The following is a 23178-nucleotide window of genomic DNA, read 5'->3' as shown; positions in this document are numbered from 1 at the left end:
ATTTAAATTGAGGAATAGAAAGTTATGAGACCTCAATAAAAATAATTTATTTTTTTCTTGCTATACTGATAACTAACTTTTTTATTTTTATACAAAATTCATATTTAGTTACACTGGGATACACATAAAAGAGCTCTAGTCTATTCACCTTTAAAGATAAACAATTAATCTAATATTTCTCTAAAATAGATATTACTGTTATCGATCATCCATCTTCGTTGATGCACCGAGCCTCATTTCCCCCGCAGCTCATGGTTGACATCTGTATCAGGTCAGTAAACGAGTGTTGATTTGATGAGTGATTTCTAACTTTTTATCTTCCATTAATTATTTTTTATAAGTAAAAAGAATATTTCGCGGCTGGTCATATGCATATTAAGAATAGTTTAATAATAATATAATTCGATTATTAATAATTTTTGACGAACTGCACTTGTACATGACGTGTGTGCATATTACCAATCATACTTTATGCACCGTTTGATGGACGGAGTTCGTAAAAACGTGCGGTTGTGATCGGCAATGTGGCGAAGGATATAATTTCTCCACGGCGGTCCTGCTCCGCCAGCTGGCCCAATGACGGCCGTCGAGACTGGGAATTCCTAGGAGCGAAGGCGATGCCTGAGTGGAAGGAAGACTAAGGGCATCGTTGACCGCGGTCTCGCGTGACCTGAGCAAGACCAGGTCAATATCAGGCAGCAGAGTGCCTCGTGGCAGCGTGTCATATTTCAATGTCGAAATGGACGTCTGAGTTACGGCGATCCACATGGGAGTCTCGTGGCCCCAAGCCGTCTCGGGAAGGAGAAAATTTGCTGTCACGGCATCACCTCGAAGATGCGAATACGTACGTCGTACGCACCCCGACGACACTCCTAACGCCGTTATGTAACAGAAACGTGGCGCTATTTCAACCGCGTTCCACCACTTCTTTATCTCACCAGTGCTGTGCTGCCTGGTGTAGGCCCACGAGGTCCCCGTGCTCCTTCCCTTGAGCCGGTTAGGCCCAGATCAGACAGACAGTGGACCGGCTAAGACTGACCCTGCTCCCATTGACCAGCACAATTATATTGAACCAACCCATTGAACAGACTCAAAGTAGAGCTGGCTGCACCCATTTTTAGCCCTTAATATATATATCACATTATGATATTATCAGCAAGATAAACAAGAAAATGTGAAGCCACTTCAAATATTCAATATAGAGCTAGCTAGTGGCACCCTCCCATAATTTACTTATATTTTGCAAGTACAATATCCATGTTTTTTTCCCCAAAGTGCTAAAGGGAAAAATAATGGTGCTTATCCCATACCTAACACCATCTATCTTCTGTGTATCACACCAACCTTTTATTTCTTTGCCAAAAATATATAAATTATTTTTTTTCTTTTTAGTACATGACGGATAGAGATATCTTCCATACAAAGGATTCATCTTCCCACTCATAAATCTACCATAATTTTTACAAACAAATAAATGAAAAAAATTTGAAAATGCTTTGAGACCTACGCAAAGTGCAATTCAATTTGCAAAACAACATCAATCATTCTTCGGTATAACAGATATGATCCGAATCTAGTGCAGGACACAATTTTAAAATTTAGAGGATTGCGCATGGGTCCTTGAACTTCATCTCTCTCATTATACATGATAAGATTTATAATCTTGGAACTGTTTTAAGTTTATAATTTATCCGTAAAATAGGCTCGAATGAGTATACAGCCCGACCAAATAAGCCAAGTTCAAGGGAGAGTACAAGTAATCGAACCAAATCTACAAATACCTCAGTGGGCCACCAATGGTGGGGGGAACAAGGACTGATGGAGGGTGGCACACCTTATCGCCGCAAAGCAGTGCGGCAGAATTCTTTTTTTAACTCATTGCGGAAGTCGCACTTTCCAAGCTCTCCCCGCTGTAAAACACTTACATCGGACAGATGGATCGATAGATACGTCTAGTCGGCAATCTGCAACCGAAAAGCTCCCAATCTCTTTCCTGTTCTTCTGTCATTTTGTTCCCTCCTGCCAGAGAAAATGAAAGAATAAAAGGAGAGAGGGAGAGAGAGAGAGAGAGAGCTGTGAGGTGGTGGGTCTTTTCTCTGTGCGATTGATGCCTAATTTCTTCAATTTCTATTCGTTCTCTGAATCGAAATGGAGCGGTACGAGGTATTGAGGGCTATCGGATCTGGTAATTTTGGGGTGGCCAAGCTGGTTAGAGATGTTTGGACCAAGGAACTCTATGCCGCGAAGCTTATAGAGAGAGGACAGAAGGTTGCACCTCTTTTCCTTTCCCTGTTTTCTGGCTGGATTCTGCTTAAAAATCCAATTTTGTTATCTGGTGATTGCGTAGATTGCCAAATTAGCAATCTTTTTGAAGGTTTTTCTATTTGTTCATCGCCGTTGACGAAGGTGTTTGTTTTGTGGGACTGAGGAGACTTCTGCTGTGATGACAGAAGGTTCCTCGTCCTTTTATATCTCTACTTTCTCTTATTTTCTTTCAGCGGCACTGTTTAGAAATCCAATCTCGATAACTGGATTTTGCTTAGCTTGCGCAGTTTGTGACTTTTCTTGAGTATTTGTTATCTGCTGTTTTACTGATACCTTTTAAGTTGCAAGTACTTATAAATCAGATGTTTGCTTCGGTGGACAGATTGATGAGCATGTTCAGAGAGAGATCATGAATCACAGATCATTGAGACATCCAAATATAGTTAGATTCAAGGAGGTATTTATTGCTATCCCTATGAAATGGACCTTTTTCCGTGTCATGTTAAGATGGCACTTTGAGCATCTTTCTCTTGCCTTACCTTGTATGCCCCATGAAGATTATATGAGTCGACTTATGTACTTTACACCGATTAGATGCATTATCTCTGTCTACTCTGATGATATTGCCGATCCTGGTTATCATCAAGTTTCGATCAATTACTGGATTCAATATTTTAACAAGAGAAGTACCTGTTCAATGTGTATATAATAAAAGACTTCTTGATGAGGATTCTCTTTATGGAGGACTTGGTGGGGTTCTATTGTCAAAGTTGGAGTTGTGAACTTGTGTAACGATTCTCCATTGCTTTTGCAGAAAGAGCACAAGATAATTCGAGGATATGAAAGAACAAACGATTTTTGTAGAAATCAAAACAATTTCCAGTTGACGATAATGAGGACAAGCATAACAGAGACATAACATTTAGTTTTTTGATTGCAGATATCTTATCTCTTATCACGAAACTGTACACATATTATACCGTGGAATTTTGGCATTTCCTGATTTTTTTTCTGCCTGTCTCGATTAGTTTCTGTTCTATAATTGATGCCAAGGAAGTTCTCTGTCCTAACTAATTTTGTGAAATCTTTCCACACTCTGTTTCTTAATGTTTACGAGGATGCTGTCCTAAGGGCTTGCTCTTGGGGGAGGTCCAAGGTTCTAACTTTGGTGGTGGCACAGTTCCACCATATTGCTTTAAAAAAAAAAACTAGAACAAGAAGTATTCCTCGATACATTTAACTGCCACTAAAATCTCATCATTGAAAAAGGATGACATGTACCTGTCAATAATTTTTTTGGTGTAAATATAATTTCACATTTTTTAATTGTATGCCAGCCAGATATGTTTGAAATCTAACAAGATATAAGAAGTATGACATGGATGTCCACTAAATCTCTTGGTATTCAATTCTCTTGCAACATTGTAGAAGTTGGTTGATTTGATTCAGTTTGCTAACTGAATGACATTGGGGCCCCTATAACTTTATTCTGTTTTTGGAACTTGAAGTTGCTTGCTGATGGTGCTGTCACATGTCCTTGATTTTTCTGAATATTTTATGAATGTACGATGTGCCTAAGATGCCATTTTTTTTTTTGCTTTTTCAACAATGTTTGATATTTATTGCTCAATGCATGTCATGTAGCTTGTAAATCTCTTTGTAATAAAATTCTCTTCTATAAATGAGTCAGAAACATTCCTTGCTTGCACTAACAATGCAAAGGGATATCATGAGGGGATAGTGAGAGGATTATAGAACCCAAATGGTGCGCCTTTGTTTTCCTCTTTCCCACAGTTTAATGATGTTTGCTGTTACACTAAAACCTTGGTTACTTTAGATACTTTAGATAGAATTAACTCTGCTAAAACAGTCCAAATAAAATTGCATGCTCATATTTTAATGTCTTCTTCATTTTCAGTCTAGTGTTGTTGGAAATAGATAATGTTGAGACTTTCAACATATAAATTTCCTCGTCTATTTTATTTCTTTGACTATATTTACATTTTCTGACCTAATATTTAATGGGAATAGAGTAGGACTGATGTCCCAACTCTTCCTTTTTCAAAAATTTCTCTGCAAGTTTCCCAAGAGATCGATGTTAAATCAACACAAAGAACATATGAATAACCCTGATTTGAGGAATTACCACCCAGAAAACTTCCACTTGTGGGGAGGCCACCACAAGATCAGCTCCTAAACTGGTGCCAGCCCTGATTCTTTAGGGTTATTCACCTCTTCTCATTTTAATTTAGCATTTTTCATGTCCAAAATTAACTACTGAGCTTTCTTCCTGAAGAACTTTTGCTTCTCATGTGCCATAAAAAGCTTAGTTTCTTAAATTTGCATGGCACATTTTCCATACACTAACTTAAATGTGCTCGATCAGTCCTGTTATATAGTGAAGTATTATTATGTGAAAGTTTTCCCTCCTTTAATTGGGTATTAAATTATGAAACAGAGTTTAGCTATTTTATCTCCAGGCAATCTTAAACTAAGTTATCAGCAAGCAGGTTACTTGGTCAACCATGGTATTCTCATTAAGTAGGTAAATAATCTATCGTTGTTACTTGTCACTTGTGATGATGATATCTCAATATTAAGAACCTTGTTATACATTACTCGGAGCTTCTATTGTGAACTGTAGAGTAATCTGGCTCGACATTATATAGCTTGCTAGAATCTGATGGTAAGGTTGTATCAAACACAAGAGTATGGTTTAACCGTAATCTGTTTCTGAATAGCAGCATTTTCTATTTCTGAAAGATGTTCTGTTAATCCTTTCAGAATTTATATTTATATTTATGTTTATATATTTACAGGTATGTCTTAAGACTAGTCAGAATACTAGTCTATTAGTTACATTGCGTTTGGATTGTTGCTTGATTTACAGGCACATGCTAGAACATTAACCTGCTTCTGTCCATTATCATTTATATGAGTTTATTTTTGGATAGTGGGTTTTCAGGACATTCCCCATGTCTAAATTGCTGATACACCACTGCTTTGATAGAATACTGCGTACTGAAAAACCAATTATCTATTCCTAAAATCCACAGTATCTATGTGCATTTAAAGCAGTGCTTTTTTCCTAAAAATGCAATTTTGTATAGCACAGAGTTAATAGGATTTACATAGTGTTCACCATAAACCATGATGGTTTACATGTCATTCATTCTATTTCTAGGCTGCTAATGATAGCATGATAATGTAAAGTTCTCTATGATATTATGAGTTGTATAGATAAATATTACCTCTCTTAAATAGCAGCCTTAGTAAGTAAACCTCTAAATTCACTTTATCTCTTTGTTACATAGGCTGTGTCCCTCCCAAGCCCGATATCTCCTATGATGAAAGAGCTTGTTCAACCACTGAATGGACTTTTGACTCTTTAGGCTTAGATTATAGAGGTGGGAGAAGCTGAAACTTGCACAAAGCCCAATTAATTACATTTTTTGATGTAACAATTAATTACATCATGAAAGAAGTTAATCAACTTTTCCATCTTTACAATGGCCTCTCATAACTCGAGGCACCATGAAAGGAGTTTCTGAAAAAAATTTCCTACTGAATCCATGCCATTATAAGGTAGGCCAGATTAGATATGTGATTTTGAAAAACTAACTGAACAATAACTTATTTGTTTCCAAAGCATCATAGTTCTAGTTTCTCTCATGTTGAGGTCTAGCCTGCTAAATCTGACCATTTGTGACTATGCCTCTCTCTTATAATTGGTTCTGTGTTGCTTTATTGAAAAATCCGGTGTCCACTATATGATTAAACCAAAAAATTTCGTTCCAGGTCTTGCTGACACCAACACATCTAGCCATAGTTATGGAATATGCTGCTGGTGGTGAGCTTTTTGAGAGGATATGCAGTGCAGGGAGATTCAGCGAGGATGAGGTAGAAATGTGCTCTCATTGTCTTCAATTTTGTTTATATGATATATAAGTAAAGTTTATATTTGATTTGATTGTTGTTTGTCACATTTGAAACAGGCACGTTTTTTCTTTCAACAATTGATTTCAGGAGTCAGCTATTGTCATTCCATGGTATTTATTTGTGTTTGTCCTGCCCTAGTAAAACTCCATATCCTATTACATGTATTGATAGCTTTATGATTCTTGACGTGGCAGCAAATATGTCATCGGGATCTTAAGCTGGAAAATACTTTATTGGATGGTAGCACAGCACCCCGCCTTAAGATATGTGATTTTGGTTACTCAAAGGTAATTAACTGTTGTAAGGCTAGAAATTTCGGCTCAAGACAAATACATGACCATATCTTTCTCATCTTTCAGTCTTCGGTGCTGCATTCCCAACCAAAATCCACTGTCGGCACACCAGCTTACATTGCGCCAGAGGTTTTTTCAAGAAAGCAATATGATGGAAAGGTTAGTTCGGTTTACATTTTCCTCTATTGTCTAAGAGCTTTTTTACCGGAACTAATCAACTGGTTGGTGAAAACTCTAGATTGCAGATGTCTGGTCATGTGGAGTAACATTATATGTAATGCTTGTCGGTGCTTATCCCTTTGAGGACCCAGATGATCCAAGAAATTTTCGAAAGACAATTGGGGTGAGTATCTAGCACCCTTTCAGAGCTAGAAAGATGATCGGAAAATTCTTGGTGCTTCTTGCAGCAATTCTAGAAATCTTGCTCTATCTGACTTTCTTATATAGTCTGAGTGGACCATAATTAGAGTGTGATATTGTCTTTTATCTGCTGGTCTCATGGAGATGATTTTTCCTTGATCGCCGAAAATTTCAGTTCAAGCTAATATTTACCTTAACATGTTTTAGCATTGTTAACTAAAGAAAAATCTTTTACTTTGGCAGCGGATACTTAGCGTCCAGTACTCTATTCCAGATTATGTACGAGTATCAATGGAGTGTAGACATCTTTTGTCTCGGATATTTGTTGCTAATCCTGAACAGGTAAAACCTTCTGAGGGACTTGGTCGCTTTTCGAGCTTTGCCATGCATATATGGAATGGAGACAGCAATTTATATATTTTATGACTTTTGAAAGCTGATTTTGTCACTGTTTTGGGATATCGCTCTTCCAATTTTTGCCGAACCATTTATTCCATTGCTTTCATTATTTTTTTTTGGCACCATTTTTGTTTCGACTAAATGTATCAGTACATCTCATAGGCATTCATCTGTGGCAGTTGATGGTGTTATTACTCTGTTTGGTGCTTTCTTGCAGAGGATCACCATTCCAGAAATAAAAATCCACCCATGGTTTCTAAGGAACCTGCCAATCGAGCTAACAGATGAGTACCAGAGCGGATTGCAGAATTCCAACACCAACACCTCATCCCAAAGCGTCGAAGAAATCATGACCATCATACAAGAGGCACGGAAGCCTACTGAGGGTCCAAAACTTGGTGGCGAGCACTTTGTTGGCAGCAGCAGCATGGACCTAGATGACATGGATGCAGATGCGGACCTTGATGATATTGAGACGAGCGGAGATTTTGTTTGTGCTCTTTAAATGTCAAGAATACAGAATCTGCCTGCTAGCATCTAGTTGTTGTGTGAGTTATTTCTTCTTGAGACGAAAGCAGGATCGTCAACTCGACGAGGAACAATTCCAATTTGTCATGGGTAGAGATATGTTGTCGTGTAAATGAACCAAGTGAATATCTCATGAACCTTTGACGAACTAAGCACCATTTGTTTGCTCTTATGTTAAAATCTAGGTTACTTTAGATATAATTAATAGACTTAATTAACTTCGCTAGTACGCTCCAATCAACATTGGATGTTTAGGCTCCGTTTGGAGGGGTTTTTGAGGGACCAAAAAATACTTTATGATCCTCTAAAAGCACTTTTCGATTGAAAAAAAGGTGTTTTGGTAAAAATTTCTGAAAGTTGTTTTAGTTTTTCTAAAAAGCTAAAAACAGTTTTTTGAAAGAAGCTTCATTTTAGAGTTTTTCGAAAAAATTATTTTGAACTTTTTCTGAAAGTTTTTTTTTGACCAAAATACCCATAGTAAAATATAATAATTACATACTTTGTCCTCTTATAAACCTAAAATCTGCTGGAGCCCTAACACAGAACTCTAGTCGTGGATCAGACTTCCTTCCATGCAAAAAAAGATATTCTTATTTTTTATTTTTATTTTATATCTTTATTATTGTATTATACTATAATATAATATAATATAATATCATAATACATTAATATATTATGTTAAATAATTTAATATTAAGTTATATTATAAAAAAATAATTTATGCTAATAATTATAATATTTATACCTTTTTTTTTTTGCTAGTACGGGTCGATCATACCCGGCGTGAGCGGATAGACCCAATAAAGTCGAAAAATAAAATGCCTCGGAGTGCCAAGGGCAACTCCCCATCACCAAGCCATAAGGTGCCTCCGGAGTGACAAGCTACAAACGCAGCTACCCAATCCGCAGCATCGTTACCTTCACGGTAAATATGCGTGGCCTGAAAGGCCCATCCATCCCTCGCCATGGCCCAGATGTCCCGGAGCAGGGGATGGTCACACCCGCCACCCCTCGGACCCCCCTGGATCCAACTAATAACGGTGGCTGAATCACCCTCCAGGATGATAGACCTAGCCCGTAAGACGCACCGGGCATAGCAAACGCCCGCCCAGGCTGCACTCAGCTCCGCACATGGAACCGAAGTATCAAATAACTGACTGCCACCAGCAGCCACGACCCTAGCAGACGGATCCCGAATAACAAAACCTGCGCCTCCCCTCATACCACCATCCAGAACAGACCCATCAAAGTTGACCTTAAGGAAACTCGGGGGTGGGGGTTCCCAGGTGAAAAGCACCGTACGGGATACTGCCGAGGCAGGGTGGGAACCCCAGATGTCCCGAGCTGTCAAGGTCCCTCCAACAGGACTAGTGTAACACAGCTCAGCCGTCCGAGCGCAAGCACTCTCGACCACGAATCGCAGTGACATGCGTCGTTCACCAAACAGGCGAGCGTTCCTAGCCAGCCAAATCTGGTAGGCAAGACAGCTCGCTCGAATAGCCGCCTGACGACGCACTGGGGACACCGATCCCTGACGCATGGCCTGTAGGAACATGTCCCTACATCGCCATACCACATGTGGGACCCCTGCCAGACGCCAAGTAGCCCTAGCCCATGTGCACCGAAATAGGGCATGGTCCACCGTCTCGGTCGCACCACAAGCCCCACACACCAGTGGGATCCTCACACCCCGACCGCCGAGAACAGCACTCGTAGGAAGACGGTCCTAGGCCACCTTCCAGAGGAACAACGCTACCCTCGGGTGGAGCCCCAATCGCCAAATCCAGGCACAATCCGGACCAGGCTCACAACCCCGCCTAAGGATACGGAAAAGATCGCCCATCCTAACCCGGGACCTGGTCGAGGAACTCCACACACGAACATCAGGTCCGCCACTCTGTGGTAGAGGGAGTGAGCGAACCCGCTCCGCCAAATGCTGCCCGAAGAACCGGGCCAACCGAGTCTCATCCCAGCCAGCCACCCCGGGAGTCATGAGATCACAGACTCGAAGACCCTCCCCAGCCTCGACACTAACCGCAGTCGGCCAAAGCCGCAAAGGAAGGCCGTCGACCCATGGGTCCCTGGCAACATCGATGCTACACCCGTCGCCGATCAACCATCGGGTGTGACTAGACACTAGCGGCAAGTACCGCGCTATCTCACGCCATAGAAAGGAGCAACTCCGCCCTCCTCGGGCCCAGCCCTCTGGGCCTGCCCGTCCATAGCGGCTAGTAATGATCCGACTCCAGAACCCCCGCGGCTCCAGAATGACTCGGGCGGCATGCCGGGCAAGGAGCAGCTCTCGTCTCTCGAGGAGAGATACCACCCCTAGACCACCCTCGCTGAGAGGAAGGCATATGCTTTCCCACGCCACCAGGTGCACCCCCCGACCTCCTCCATGTGAGCCCCATAGGAAACCCCGAAAAAGTTGCTCAATCTTCAGTAGAACAGACTTTGGCACCACCGTATTCGCCATAAGATAGACAGGCATAGAGCTTAAAACTGATCGAATCAGCGTGACTCTGCCCATCATCGACAGGGATGCTGCCCGCCACCCCTCTAGTCTACCCTGAACCCGCTGCACCAGTCCGGTGCACTCGGACACACGCAATCTCCTGCCCGAGATCGGAACACCCAGATAGGTCCAGGTTCCATCCTGCTCGAGCATCTCCATAATCCTCCGGATCCCTCGTCGAACCGCGAGTGTCGTACCCGGGCTAAAGGAGATGGAGGATTTCTGGACATTCACTCTCTGACCAGATACAAAGCAATAAGCAGCCAAAACCCTCCTGATGGTCTGAGCATCCGCAACGCGGGCCCAAGTCAGGAGGAGGCAGTCATCAGCAAAAAGTAAATGTGATATCGGCTGGGCCCCAGGAGCTGGGACGTAGGCCCCTAGCTCACCGGCAGCACATACATCCCGCAGCGAGCGAGATAAGACATCAGAGCAAATAATAAACAAGTATGGAGATAACGGGTATCCCTGCCGAAGCCCCATAGTAGATCTGAAGAAAGGAGATGGGGAACCGTTGACCAAGATAGAAAACCTCGGTCCCCGAACACACCCCATAACCCACCTAATCCATGTCTCATGGAACCCCAAACTCTCCAAAGCTAACCTAAGAAAGCTCCACCTGATTCTATCATAAGCACGTTCCATATCCAGTTTAACAGCCATCAGGCAATGTCGCTTCGAGGCCCGTCGAAGATCCCACATCATCTCTTGGGCCACCATGACATTGTCTGAAATATTCCTACTACCCACAAAAGCACCCTGCTCGGGACAGATAATGTCAGCAAGGAAGGGCTTCATACGAACCATGAGTATTCTTGCGACAACTTTATATAAAGTTGTGCACAGACTAATCGGCCTAAAGTGGCTCGGCTCGACCGCATCCTGATGCTTAGGTATAAGAGTGACAAAAGTGGCCTTCCAGTCATCAGGCATCCCAGCCTGCCTAAAGAAACACAAGACCGCTTCCACCACTGCACTCCGGACGATACCCCAATATCTCCGGAAAAAGAAAGGTGGAAAACCATCTGGGCCCGGAGCCCTATCCTCCCCTAGAGCCCAAATGGCCTCACGCACCTCTCCCTCCGTAACTGGTCGAACCAACATAGCGTTCTCGGTCATACCAATTTAGGGCTCAACCCTCGGGAGCTGGCCCGCAACATAAGACCCACTGTCCTCCGTCCAACGAGATCGAAAGAAATCGAGCAGAATACGACTGATATCTGAATCGCCCTCCACCCGATGGCCCTGGTCATCCTGCAAGGATCGGATCATATTCCGCTGCCTTCTGATGACCGTAGAGCGGTGAAAGAAACTAGTATTCCGGTCACCCTCTCTGACCCACTGGATTCTGGATTTCTGTCTCCAGAAGATCTCATGTTGACGCAGGATCGAGTGATGAGCGGCGAGCAGTCCCCGGAGGCTAACCATATCGGCCTCATGGAGCACACCCACCTGATCTTCTCTTCTTTGTAGGTCAGCAATCACGACCTCCACACCTTCCAATTTCCTAAAGATATCACCCACTACCTCACGATTCCACCGCCGTAGCCGTCGCCTAGTCAGTTCCAATTTACGTGAGACCCTCTGCATGGCGTCGCCGCGAACCGGCAGACCCCAAGCTCCTCGGACAATGTCCCAGGATTGAGGGATGGACAGCCAAACCTTCTCGAAGCGGAAGGGGCACTGGTGACTAGAGCCCGATACCGTCGAAACCAGCAACGGGCAGTGGTCCGAAGCAATATGGGGTAAATGGCTAACCCTGTAGGAAGGAAATCTAGTGAGCCAGTCAGCAGAAGCAACCGCCCTATCAATCCGCTCCCACACTCTGGCACAACCAGACTGGTTATTACACCACGTGAATTGTGAGCCGGAAAAACCTAGATCAACTAGGCCATTACTCGAGATGAAGTCGCGAAACTCCCTCCTGTCCACGGAGTCGGTAAACACCCTCCCTCCACGTTTCTCACTCCTCTCCAAGATACAATTGAAATCACCCACAATCGCCGTCGGAAATCCCTGAGCGATCAAGTGGGTCAGCTCATCCCACATCACCCTCCTGGTCCGATGGTCAGTACTAGCATACACACCGCTCAATATCCATGGAGCACCATTAGGTTCCGAAATAATCATCAGGACCTGTTGGGCACAGTTATGGAAAACATCGATTGTGGCCACACCCCGCTTCCACAAAGCCACAATGCCCCCGGACAACTCCTGGGATTCAACCACATATGACTCCCACTCAACCTCAAACCGCCGTAATACACGATCCAGACCTCTACCAGACAGTCGTGTCTCGTAGAGAAGGCAGATCTCTGGACTATGGATCTGAACCAACCTCCTGAAAGATGACATAAAAGCTGGCTTAGCCGCCCCTCTACAATTCCACGCAAGAATCCTCATGGGGAGAAGTCCGAGAGGTCGGCCGCAAGCACATCCACCCTCTGGGCCGTAGGGTCCATCGCCGCCTCGTGATGAGGATCATCCTGCAAACCCTCATCCACACTAGGCCCGGACACAACACGCAACACTGCCGCCCGAACCTGCTGAACGACTGTCGAGTGATCCGTAGACCTGCTCACCGCCCCCTCGGAAACACTCAAGTCGCCTAGCCCAGGCTCCACAAGTGCAGGCGCGTCCCGCATCGGGCAATCTACACAGACTGGAAAATTGTTGGTCATGGTCGGGGTGCCCAAATCGGGCCCGCTCGAGACACCATCCCCCAGTCCCACATCTGCCGCTAGGGAACCTAAAATAGTAGGGATCTCGGACGATAAGGCTACCCCCAAAGCCCGGTCCCTGAACTGGAACCCAGGCTCACCCGCCAGCTCGGCCCGTGGATCGGGCCCAATGGCAGGCCCATCTGTAGACCCCATAGGCCCCACATGGGCTGTGAACAGTAGAAGGCCCCCGCCCACAGGGGCCTTCCCAGAATCCTCCGCACGGGCCCCAGCCAAGCTGGGCCACGCCAAACCCATCGCGCGACAGGCCTAGGAACCCATCGCGCGAAACCGGCCATGCCTCCCGCGGGACTCACGTGCCCCGCGACCTCCCCCGTGGCCCACCCGTCCCACGCCCTGCGGGCGGCCCGCATCAAATAGCAGCCCAGAGTTTCTGGAACGTTTCTTGGATCCAAGGGTCAGCCCAGTTTCCGAGTCCACGCGTCCCACGAGTGAGTCGCCGGACGTGTCGACTCGGGAATCCTCTTCATGCCTACCGGGAACCGGGACCCCCACCGCCGGCGGGGAGTGGCGACGGGCCACTTTACTTGGCTTTTGCCAGCCCTCAAGATCCGGCGGGGACACCGGATGCCTGGGCGAGGCAACCGGCGAGGGCGGCCGAGATGGGGGCGCTCTGACTGAAGGCTCAGTCGTCTTCCCCGGCTACGGCTGCGGTGGACCTTTCTCCCGCGTCTGCCGCGCACGGGTCGTCACCAACCACGGGCCGTAGATCGGCCCGGGGATCTCCTCCCCTGAAGGGCATCCTTCCGCCGGTGCCGGAGCCCCAAATCGGCACCCTGACTCAAGGTGTCCAATCCGACCGCACCGCACGCAAAGGTCCGGTAGACTCTCGAAGACGAACGGCTGCCAGAGGGCCTTCGTCTTCCCGAGTATCCGGATGCCAGGGAGGAGGGGCTCAGAAGCGTCAATCGACACCTTGACCCGCGCAAACCCCATAGCTCGGCGCCCCTCTGTAACTCCATCCACCGCCAGTGGTCGCCCTGCCTTGGCCGCGATCTCCAGAATAGTCGACGTCGACCAATACTCTGGAGGGAGCCCAGGCAGCCGAAGCCAGACCGCCACCCTCTGCACCGGATTTTTCCTAGGTAGAAAGTCCGGCGTCCACGGCTCCATGGCTAAGAGCTGCCCCGCCACCACCCAGGGCCCTTCCGACAGGGCGCGATCCCGAACCTCCAGCGACCGGAAACGCAGAGCAAAGTGGTCGTCGGCTAAAGACACCGCCACCACCTCCCTTGGTTTCCTCAGTCGGGCGGCCACATCCTTGGCCACCCACTCGACCGGCACCTGCCGACCGAGGCTCCGGCCGACGAGCGCTAACCCTTCCCATTCCCGGCGAGCAGCCTCAATGGGCTCCACCGGGAGCTCAAACACCGACAAGAAGTGGTGGCTCAGGCGAGCCACCTCCGTCTCTGTCAGCCGGTGAGTAACCCATGGAGCCGGCCGCGCCCCGCCAGCGGGTCTCTCCCCTTTCCGCCCCAGATTCCTACCTTTGCCTTGCGCTACAACCTCCGCCCACGTCCTCGTCGTTGCCGCCGCGGCCATCTCCGTCGGGTCTTTACCTTCCGCAGACGACGGCCCCGATGACTGCTCCCCTGCCGGACCCGTCGACCCCTCCATCGGCTCCTTCCCCTTCCTCCTGGCCATGGGAGACCTGCAACACAATGAGCAAACCAAACAACAAACCCTCCTCACCGCCCGGCCCGGCCAGCAGCAGCTCACCGACCACCGGCGAAGAGAGCCGTTGGGTTGACAGAGCTTTCTCTCTCCTCAGAGCTTCTCACTCTAAAGAGCCGTTAACGAAAAACTTTTAAACAGTAATATTTATACCTTTATTATTGTATCATAGTATAAATATAATGTTATATTACATTATATCATAATACATTAATATGTTATATTAAAATAATTTAATATTATGTTATATTATGAAAAATTAATGTACGCTAATAATTATAATATTTTGTACATTTATTATTGTATTATAGTATAAATATAATATTATATTACATTATATCATAATATATTGATATGTTATATTAAATAATTTAATATTATATTAAATTATTATGCTATAGTATACAATGTTATATTACTATATTATAATAATATTATATTACATTGCAGTAATATTATACTATATCATATATTAATATATTAATATATGTTATATTTTATTATGCTCTGTTATATAATACTATGCAATATTCTTTATGGTAATTTTGTCATACAAAAGTACTTTCTCAGTTTGTTTACCAAACATATGTTAAAGTGGTATAGCACTTTAGAAATGTAGTTACCAAACAGCAAATAGCTTTTTATAAAAGCTCTACTTCAAGAAGCTCTACTTCCAATAGCTCTACTTCCAAAAGCTCTACTGCCAACAGCTCCCCAAACAAGGTTGATGTCTTTGTTGTCGTAAGTCTAGATATGTTGTAAATAGATGATGCTGAGATTTACCCTACTTTTGGAATTGGCATAAATTTCCTCATCTGTTATATTTTTTGGGCTATATTTACATTTTCTGTCATAAGATTTGGTGGGAATGGGAGTAAGATTGATGTTCTGACTTACTGTTCATGGATAGCCCTTACTTTGAAGGTTACCACCAAAAAATTCACTTATGGTCCACCACCAAACCAGCTTCCTACAATAAGCAAGATGAATCTCTTTTTCATCTGGTGATTTTGCACCACCTGGGGAACTCGCACTTCAAACCGGAGGAAAGAATGAAGTTCAGTTTCCTTTCTTCTCTTCTTTCCCACTCGCGGGAGCCCCCTTTTACTGGTACCAACTACCATCCCTGATTCTTTAGGGTTGTTCACCTCTTCTCAATTTAGTTCAACATTTTTCATATCCAAAATTAACCGCTGAGCTTTCTTCCTCGAGACCGTTTGGAACTTCTTAGGTGCCATAAAAAGCTTAATTTTTTAAATTTGCAAAGTATATTTTTCATACACTAATCAATTTTGTAATATGGTGAGGTATTATTATCTCAAATTTGTTTCCTCATCAAATTATTTATCGACTTATGAAATAGAGTATAGCTATCTTAGCTCCGGCAGTCTTAAATTAGGGTTATCAGCCAGCTGTTTACTTGGTCCACCACGATAATCTCGTTAAGTAGGTAAGTACTGCATCTTGATGGTGTTTGTAAAATTATGATGCTTAGGATGTTTGTAATTTATAATTAACTATGTTTTGGATTTAGAAGTTGGATAAAACATTTACGTATATTGGGATGGTGAGGCATGGCAATATAATTTTGTTTACTTTTTGTGATGGAGAGGGCTATATAAAGTTTATGAATAAAAGTATTGGATCGTTTTTGAAAAATGTATAGTAATGTGAAATTTATTATTTCCTATATAAATAATAAAAAAGTTTGATTGAAAATATCATTGCAATTCTTTATATTTTTCTATTTTATAAATTTTTGCTTTTTTAAATTTATTAAATATTTTTAATTATGATATTTTGGGTTCTTAAGTTGACGGGCAACTAAAACGGGTTTGGATTCAATCCAAGCATGCATTTGGAGCATGTGATTAAGATCTGATTATAACCCAACCACTAATGTCCGGATTAGGCTCGGTCTCCGACAGGCTTCCGGTAAACTGGCTCGGGTTCTAATCGGTGGTAGCAATCGAACGGCGCAGATCACCCAATCCGTCTAAGAGTGAACGGTTCAGATCATTGGCACATAACCAAACCCTAACCCTCCCGGTCCCAATATAAGACGCAGCCAGAAGCGCCCAAAGTCCGAGAGGAAAACCTAGCAGCCGCGGCTCCCTCTCGCGTTCCTCTCCTTCGATAGCCCTGGTGCAAGGGAAACTCGATCCAAGATGAAGGTACGGGTTCAAATCCTTGAATATTTGGCTAAATTTTGCGATTTTTCATCGATTTTGTGGTCTCTTTTTATCGGTGTTGGTTGTTTTGGATCATTTCCGCTTCATTTTGTACTGTCTGATCCACTTTTTGTTGATTTCCCCCCTAATCTTGCAGTTCAATATCGCGAATCCTACCACTGGGTGCCAGAAGAAGCTTGAGATCGATGACGATCAGAAACTGTAAGTTTGTTTGGTTATTTTTCTGTTAGTATCTTCTTCTTTTGTGTTTTATTCCTAGATCTGATGGAGTCTGATCTTCTTCAATAAGACCTTTTTTTAATTTCTTATTTCTAATTTTTATCATTTACTTTGAAGTATTCTAAGCTGTCTTAGTGATTTAATTGATGGGGCTGTCGAGAGTTTGAGTGCTGGTAGAGTGGAAAGGTTGGCAACTTGACATGGTCGAAATCATGCTGCGTATGGAGACGAAATTGTCCTAATAAGCAGCTTAGTTGATAAAATTATAATTTATTTAGTCTCACTGCTTAATCTTGCATTTTCGAGATATTCCTGATAAGCCCATCAAGGTAGTTGATTCTCTATGTCCAATGAATGTAGTTCTGTGTTTTGTTATAGTTGTAAGCTTTATTATGGGCGCACCGGGATTGTTACCTTGGTAAGGTGGCATCTTTGTTTCATAGAGAGAATTGAACTTGTGAGCTGAGATGTAAACAAAAAAGTTTCACTTTGCAGGAAGATCTATGCTTCAGCTTTTGTATTGCTAGTTTACCATAATTTTGCATTCAGTTCCTGTGAGGGTATGATAACAGATTCCCCCAGATCAAAGTTTTCATGCTCAAGTCCTCATGCAATTGATAAAGGGTCATATTCTTTTGTTTATTGAGGGGAGAGATATTTTCTCCCTTTCTCTCCCCTCCCCCTCTCCAAACTTGTTTCCCAAGTTTTTTTTTGCAACTAAGTTGGTTATATTGCATGACACCTTTTTTTTATGCATCATAAATTTGTTTATACTACTGATCAGCTCATCAATGCCTCTAATTCTCAAAGCTCAGGGCTTTATTTTGTACCATCGATTATCTGCTCTTCTGTGATTATCTGCTCTTCTGCCTTCCTAAAATCTATTTTAGTGTATCTAAACTTGTGGAACCTTGTTATTGATTCTGTATACTAATAATGAAGGCATGAATGAGGTATGTGCTTTACATACTTCACAAAAGCTTCTCTAGAGAAGCTGTGTATACCTCATGCTATATAACCTTTCTAGTTTATGTGTCACTTCTTTTATCCCATTTGTTGTTAAAAATTTGAGGTGCCTCATGTTACAGTCAAGGTGACCCATGGAAGGCTCTTTTGAGTAGACACAAGGGAAAGTTAAATTACTTAGTCAGGACCATGTTTAATACCGTATGACTGGCATGTAATCACTTGTACTCCATCATTGAATATATCATATCCAGAACCAACAATCTTCTTGAATATGCTATGGGTTCTGTGAAATCTCTGGCAATTCACACTTGCATGCTTTCTATGGGTCTTGTCCTTGAGGAATTTCGTCTCTTTAGCTTGTTTTTTTCTCATTTTCCAATTCCCATTTGTAGTTTTTATTTATCTTGAGTGAGGCTTCATATTGCTCAAGCAAACATACCAGTGTCGAGGTAGACAGGGTGCCTGCAATGAACATATGAGCGCTGTTATTATGTTTTCTAATTTGATTCTATTCCTGGTTTGAAGTCTCATCTCAAACAATTAGCTCAAGGAACTGTAGTTGAATTCTATCTTGTTAAATTACAAAATTTCATTTAGCATCTTCCTGCTATAAAGTGATGCAGTACTGAATGTTGTTGTCAACATACAAATAAATATACGTTTTGTGATGTATTTTTTTTTCTATTGGTTGGGAATTTTTAAAGAAAATTCACTTTAATTTCAATTTTGTAAAAACGGTTGCTTTATGCATTTTGGATTTTATTTGATCATGATACTCCTGCTCCCATGCCTACCAAATATTCCTGCAAGATTAATAAGTGTGATCCTTTTTCTAAAAGTGAAAATGCAGTGGATTTTTCTGCAAAACCATTGACATAATGTATGGTAATGCATATGGCAGTTATTGTTGGCTCTGTAAGAATTTCTTTTATGGAGTCTTAAGAAACCCTTGCATGGGCAAGTATTGATTTCAAATTAGCAGTTTAATGTGATGTCTGCAATCCTCAATGCGATAATCTTATGGCTTTTTAGTTAAATCTTTCTGTCAGTTTACCATGAACATGTTTTTTCCTGTGTCACAATTCTGCATGTAGCATCTGAATGCTTGACTCTGGAGTCTCGACCTAATTTTTTGGGTTCAGAAGGAAAAGAGTGTTGGTCTGACTCACAAGATGTTCAAGTTCTTCCACGTGATGTAAAAAGTGTTTTATGTTCATTTCATGCTTATAGCAGTCAAATGAGACTGGCCAACATGCTATTTTTTTTTACTGGGGCAGTTTCTTGAACGACTGCATTTTATGCTTTGATGTGTCTTCTTTTTCTTCTATAAGTGTGATGATGAACCTTAATATGTGGGTTTATGACAAATGTACAGTCGTGCGTTTTATGACAAGAGGATCTCTCAGGAGGTCAGTGGAGATTCTCTTGGTGAGGTATGGCTCAGTGACAACTTATTTAAGAAAAGAATGCTGGAATACCTTTTTCTGGCTCAAGCACATTCTCAAAGTAAATACTTAGGAAGCATATAATGATGACTACTTGCTTGCTTGTACAGGAGTTCAAGGGCTATGTTTTCAAAATCATGGGAGGCTGCGACAAACAAGGGTTTCCCATGAAACAGGGAGTACTAACCCCTGGACGTGTCCGCCTGCTGCTGCACAGAGGCAAGCTTATAAATTTTAATTCATTTATTTATTTTTGTGTGTATGAGTGCGTGGGGTAGGGGGTGGTCATGCATGCTTCTGAAAAAGTGCTTATGAAGGGGCCTAATTTAAATTTGTTCAATTTGCTATTTCTCATTTATTATGGAACCTTCATGGCAGGAACACCCTGTTTCCGTGGATATGGCCGGCGCAATGGAGAGCGCAGGAGGAAATCTGTTCGAGGGTGTATTGTCAGTCCTGATCTTTCAGTTCTGAACTTAGTCATTGTTAAAAAAGGTGAGAATGATCTGCCTGGATTGACCGACATCGAGAAGCCTAGAATGAGAGGACCAAAGAGGGCCTCTAAAATCCGGAAGCTGTTCAACCTCTCCAAGGAGGATGACGTGCGCAAGTATGTCAACACATATCGCCGAACCTTCACTACTAAATCAGGTGGGTTGAATATCTTTAATTGCTGGTTTTACAGTAGTCTTATATATTTTTATGGTTCCATAATATCAAGCAGGTGATGATTATCTAAAAGCTCCCAGACTTGTAGTTCCATTTTTTCTTATGCTTTTTGTGATTTTGAAATATGTGGTAGGAAAGGGTTCATTCAGTGAGGGCATCTGTTACATTCTCATAGGACTAGTGTTGGGCCGCCTCAGTTTCTCTCTCTCTCTCTCTCTGTGGGTCTGCTTTGTGTAAATTCCCGTGCATGTTTGTGTATGGTCATCATTTGTTTAGTAATGGTGGACAGCCGTGAGTAGGGGAACAAGTCATGAAAAGATGAACGCTTCAGTCATCCTTTTTTATTTTTAACTATCTGTACCAATATTTTCTGAGAACTTGTTGAATGGTCCTAATCATAACTTCGGCAGTAGTTTGTGATTGATTCTTATCGTCCTACTGAGGAAAAAAAATGTATATATGTTTTCCGGAATAAATTTTCATCCTTTCAAATGTGATAGTGCAACATTGCAGGAGCAACAGCTGCGTATGGATCCATTTTAGCCTTCGTTTTTTTGACCTTGAATCAACATGACATGCTTGCTGACATCTTGCAGGCAAGAAGTGCAGCAAGGCCCCCAAGATTCAGAGGCTCGTGACTCCCTTGACACTCCAAAGGAAGCGTGCCAGAATTGCCGAGAAGAAGAAGAGAATCTCCAAGGCCAAGGCAGAAGCAGCTGAGTACCAGAAGCTTCTTGCAATGAGGCTCAAGGAACAGCGTGACCGTAGAAGTGAAAGCCTGGCAAAGAGGAGATCTAAGCTTTCTGCTGCATCCAAGCTATCAGTGGCAGCTTAGATGTAAGGTTGTTCAACGGAAACTGATAAAAAAAATTGTTAGGACGGTAGTTGTCATTTTGACTGCATGCATATGTTCGCAAGTTTGGTGGTTGGGATTTTGTGTTGGATAAGTGTCCTCTTGTTTTTTTGAGTTTTGGATGTTGCATCTCAATATGTTGGGATTCTGCCGTATGGTATTTAATGCTTTTGCGTTTGAAGTTTGTAATTAAACCGTGAGTACTCGAGAAGATTGATGCATGGTGAGGGACACCGGCAAGCGTCGAGGCCAAGTGCCGCTTTCTCTCTCTCTCTCTAGAGAGAGAGAGATGTTACCGTTAACATATCTCGTGATTACCGGTTAAGAGAGAGATATTATAGTTAGCATATCTCGTGATTACCGGTTATTTTAGATGTGTCTACAATAATTAATGACAAAGCTTGTGATGGTTCACCGAAGCAAATGGGAAAGCTACATTATTTGGCTGTAAATGGGGCTGTAATTGGGCCGGGCCCTGACTGGTTTCCATACAGCCTGAGGCCTGAAATTGCTTTTAAACTTTTGGGTCGAGTCTCGGCCCGAGGCTTGATTTAGCCGGCCAATTTAGGGCGGGCCAGGCTTTTCCACCGGGCTCTGGTGAGAGAGGGGATCTTGGGAGGGGCGGAGACAAATTAGGAGGGAGGGGAATGGTGAGATCGGGAGGAAGAGAGAGTGGGAGGGAGAGAGGACATCGGAGATTGGGAGAGCGAGCACAGAGGAGAGACAGAGGAAGAGGAGGGGGGGGGGGGGAGCTCGACTGGAAAGAGAGGAAAGGAGGGATAGAGAGAAGAGAGGAGAGCGGATAGGGGAGAGAGAACCGGAGGGAGATAGGGGAGAGAGATTAGGAGGGGAGGGGAGGGGAGGGGAGGGGAGGAGAGAGGGAAGACCAGGTCAAGCATCGTCCCGAGCCCAGTTGTTACGGCCTTATTTTTGGGCTTGAACCACACGACCAACTTGGGCTTCGCCCAGGCCCGACCTGTAGTCAGCTGGACCGAAGCCATTCCATCCGTATATGTAAATGAGGGCTATTGGACCTAGCCATATTACTTAATGAAGAACTTAGATGAGTCACAATAATCGCTAAGGTTTTTTACCTTAAATATTGCTCAAGCGAACATTATGGTTCATCCTCATCAAATATGACATGGAGGGAATGGATGAAGGACAACTGGATTGAGGAGGACAAAGCCTGGGAAGGCTTCATGCAAATAAATATAGAGTGGTAACTTTAAACAACCAGCTGAAATAAACATAAGCATATGTTTGGTTCACGAATTGGTGGTGAGATCCTTACCTTAGTAACTTCGGAACAAAGAAGTGCCTGCTGATGCTAGAGAAAGAAGTCGGTATACAAAGAAGTGCTCTGTAGAACTCAGCTCAGATATCCTATCCAAGCATTGGCTATACAATGTTGCCATGAAAAGTTGGCAGTTCAAACTTAGGAGACCAGTTACGTTCCAAGCTTAACCAGAACAAATTCAACTAGTTATTCCTCTTAAATTGCAGCCTGTAGACCACCACAGATATAGTCTCAGAGGGATCCAACTCTATTATGAAGCTTCTCACCAGCAACATACAAATTTCTTAATGCCAATAGAGTTAAATCACCTCCTCTTGTTTCTCTTTGAAAAGCCAATGACATCTAAAAAAGCTAAAATCTTCCTCAAAGATAGACCCATTCCTCTCGTATCAAATTATCATATGCAACTATTCCAAAACTGGATACTTTCCAACCTATCTGTTGTACCTTTTTATCTTGTTGTTGACCTTTTAAGAGATTTAAACCATTAATCTGCAATGTATTAATGAGTTCTGTTTTTGATAAAATTCAGACAGGCCTTACACCCTTTTAATTATGGAAAAAAAACAAGGTGACAAAAGCAAATTGATACAGTTGCACACATCCATTCATTGCTTATACCTCAAGACTCTTTAGTGCAAGTAGCAGCAGATCGATAACACATTAAGATTGTTAACAAGCAACAATAAATTAGTAACAACCATAGCTCACATAAGCCATGTAGACCTATTCAGGAATTGAAATCCAACGAGTCACCAAACGCATAGTGCTTCAAGACAGAATTGAAACACAAAGTGCAAAACCTCTCCCACCTAAC

General features: G+C 43.1%; 2 protein-coding genes across 5 annotated transcripts; both read left to right on the top strand.

Moving 5' to 3' along the window:
- The first annotated feature begins 1953 nt into the window (after positions 1-1953).
- Positions 1954-7956, top strand: LOC103717964 (serine/threonine-protein kinase SAPK2). 4 transcript variants are annotated; one of them, XM_008806556.4, is made up of 9 exons: positions 1955-2268; positions 2648-2722; positions 6064-6165; positions 6261-6314; positions 6399-6491; positions 6564-6656; positions 6736-6840; positions 7101-7199; positions 7474-7956. In XM_008806556.4, exons 1-9 carry the CDS (start codon positions 2149-2151, stop codon positions 7759-7761), a joined length of 1029 nt encoding a protein of 342 aa, XP_008804778.1. In that variant the 5' UTR covers positions 1955-2148; the 3' UTR covers positions 7762-7956. The 4 variants fall into 4 exon arrangements, with proteins under 4 accessions (XP_026664603.1, XP_008804778.1, XP_008804780.1 ...); XM_026808802.2 differs by having other exon boundaries at positions 1954-2268; positions 6399-6656; XM_008806558.4 differs by lacking the exon at positions 6736-6840.
- An 8797-nt stretch (positions 7957-16753) lies between these two features.
- On the top strand, positions 16754-21255 carry LOC103717963 (40S ribosomal protein S6). The gene is made up of 6 exons (XM_008806555.4): positions 16754-16888; positions 17043-17107; positions 19470-19527; positions 19650-19758; positions 19918-20190; positions 20805-21255. The coding sequence occupies exons 1-6, from the start codon at positions 16883-16885 to the stop codon at positions 21041-21043; spliced, it is 750 nt and encodes a 249-aa protein (XP_008804777.1). The 5' UTR covers positions 16754-16882; the 3' UTR covers positions 21044-21255.
- Positions 21256-23178: the final 1923 nt, after the last annotated feature.

The sequence above is a fragment of the Phoenix dactylifera genome, unplaced genomic scaffold (genome assembly GCF_009389715.1).
Source record: "Phoenix dactylifera cultivar Barhee BC4 unplaced genomic scaffold, palm_55x_up_171113_PBpolish2nd_filt_p 000139F, whole genome shotgun sequence".
NCBI classification, from domain to species: Eukaryota; Viridiplantae; Streptophyta; class Magnoliopsida; order Arecales; family Arecaceae; genus Phoenix; species Phoenix dactylifera.
The sequence above is the reverse complement of the archived record's forward strand: the minus strand, read 5'-3'. Positions and strand labels throughout refer to the sequence as shown.

What these genes read in the sequence shown, in the direction of transcription:
- LOC103717964 (XM_026808802.2), top strand. Translation starts at nt 2,149, where the DNA reads ATGGAGCGGTACGAGGTATTGAGGGCTATCGGATCTGGTAATTTTGGG. An exon ending in TCAGCTATTGTCATTCCATG is followed by an intron (nt 6,315 to 6,398) that starts GTATTTATTTGT and finishes TTGACGTGGCAG; the next exon opens with CAAATATGTCATCGGGATCT. An exon ending in ATTTTCGAAAGACAATTGGG is followed by an intron (nt 6,841 to 7,100) that starts GTGAGTATCTAG and finishes TTACTTTGGCAG; the next exon opens with CGGATACTTAGCGTCCAGTA.
- LOC103717963 (XM_008806555.4), top strand. An exon ending in ATCGATGACGATCAGAAACT is followed by an intron (nt 17,108 to 19,469) that starts GTAAGTTTGTTT and finishes ACAAATGTACAG; the next exon opens with TCGTGCGTTTTATGACAAGA. An exon ending in CCGCCTGCTGCTGCACAGAG is followed by an intron (nt 19,759 to 19,917) that starts GCAAGCTTATAA and finishes CCTTCATGGCAG; the next exon opens with GAACACCCTGTTTCCGTGGA.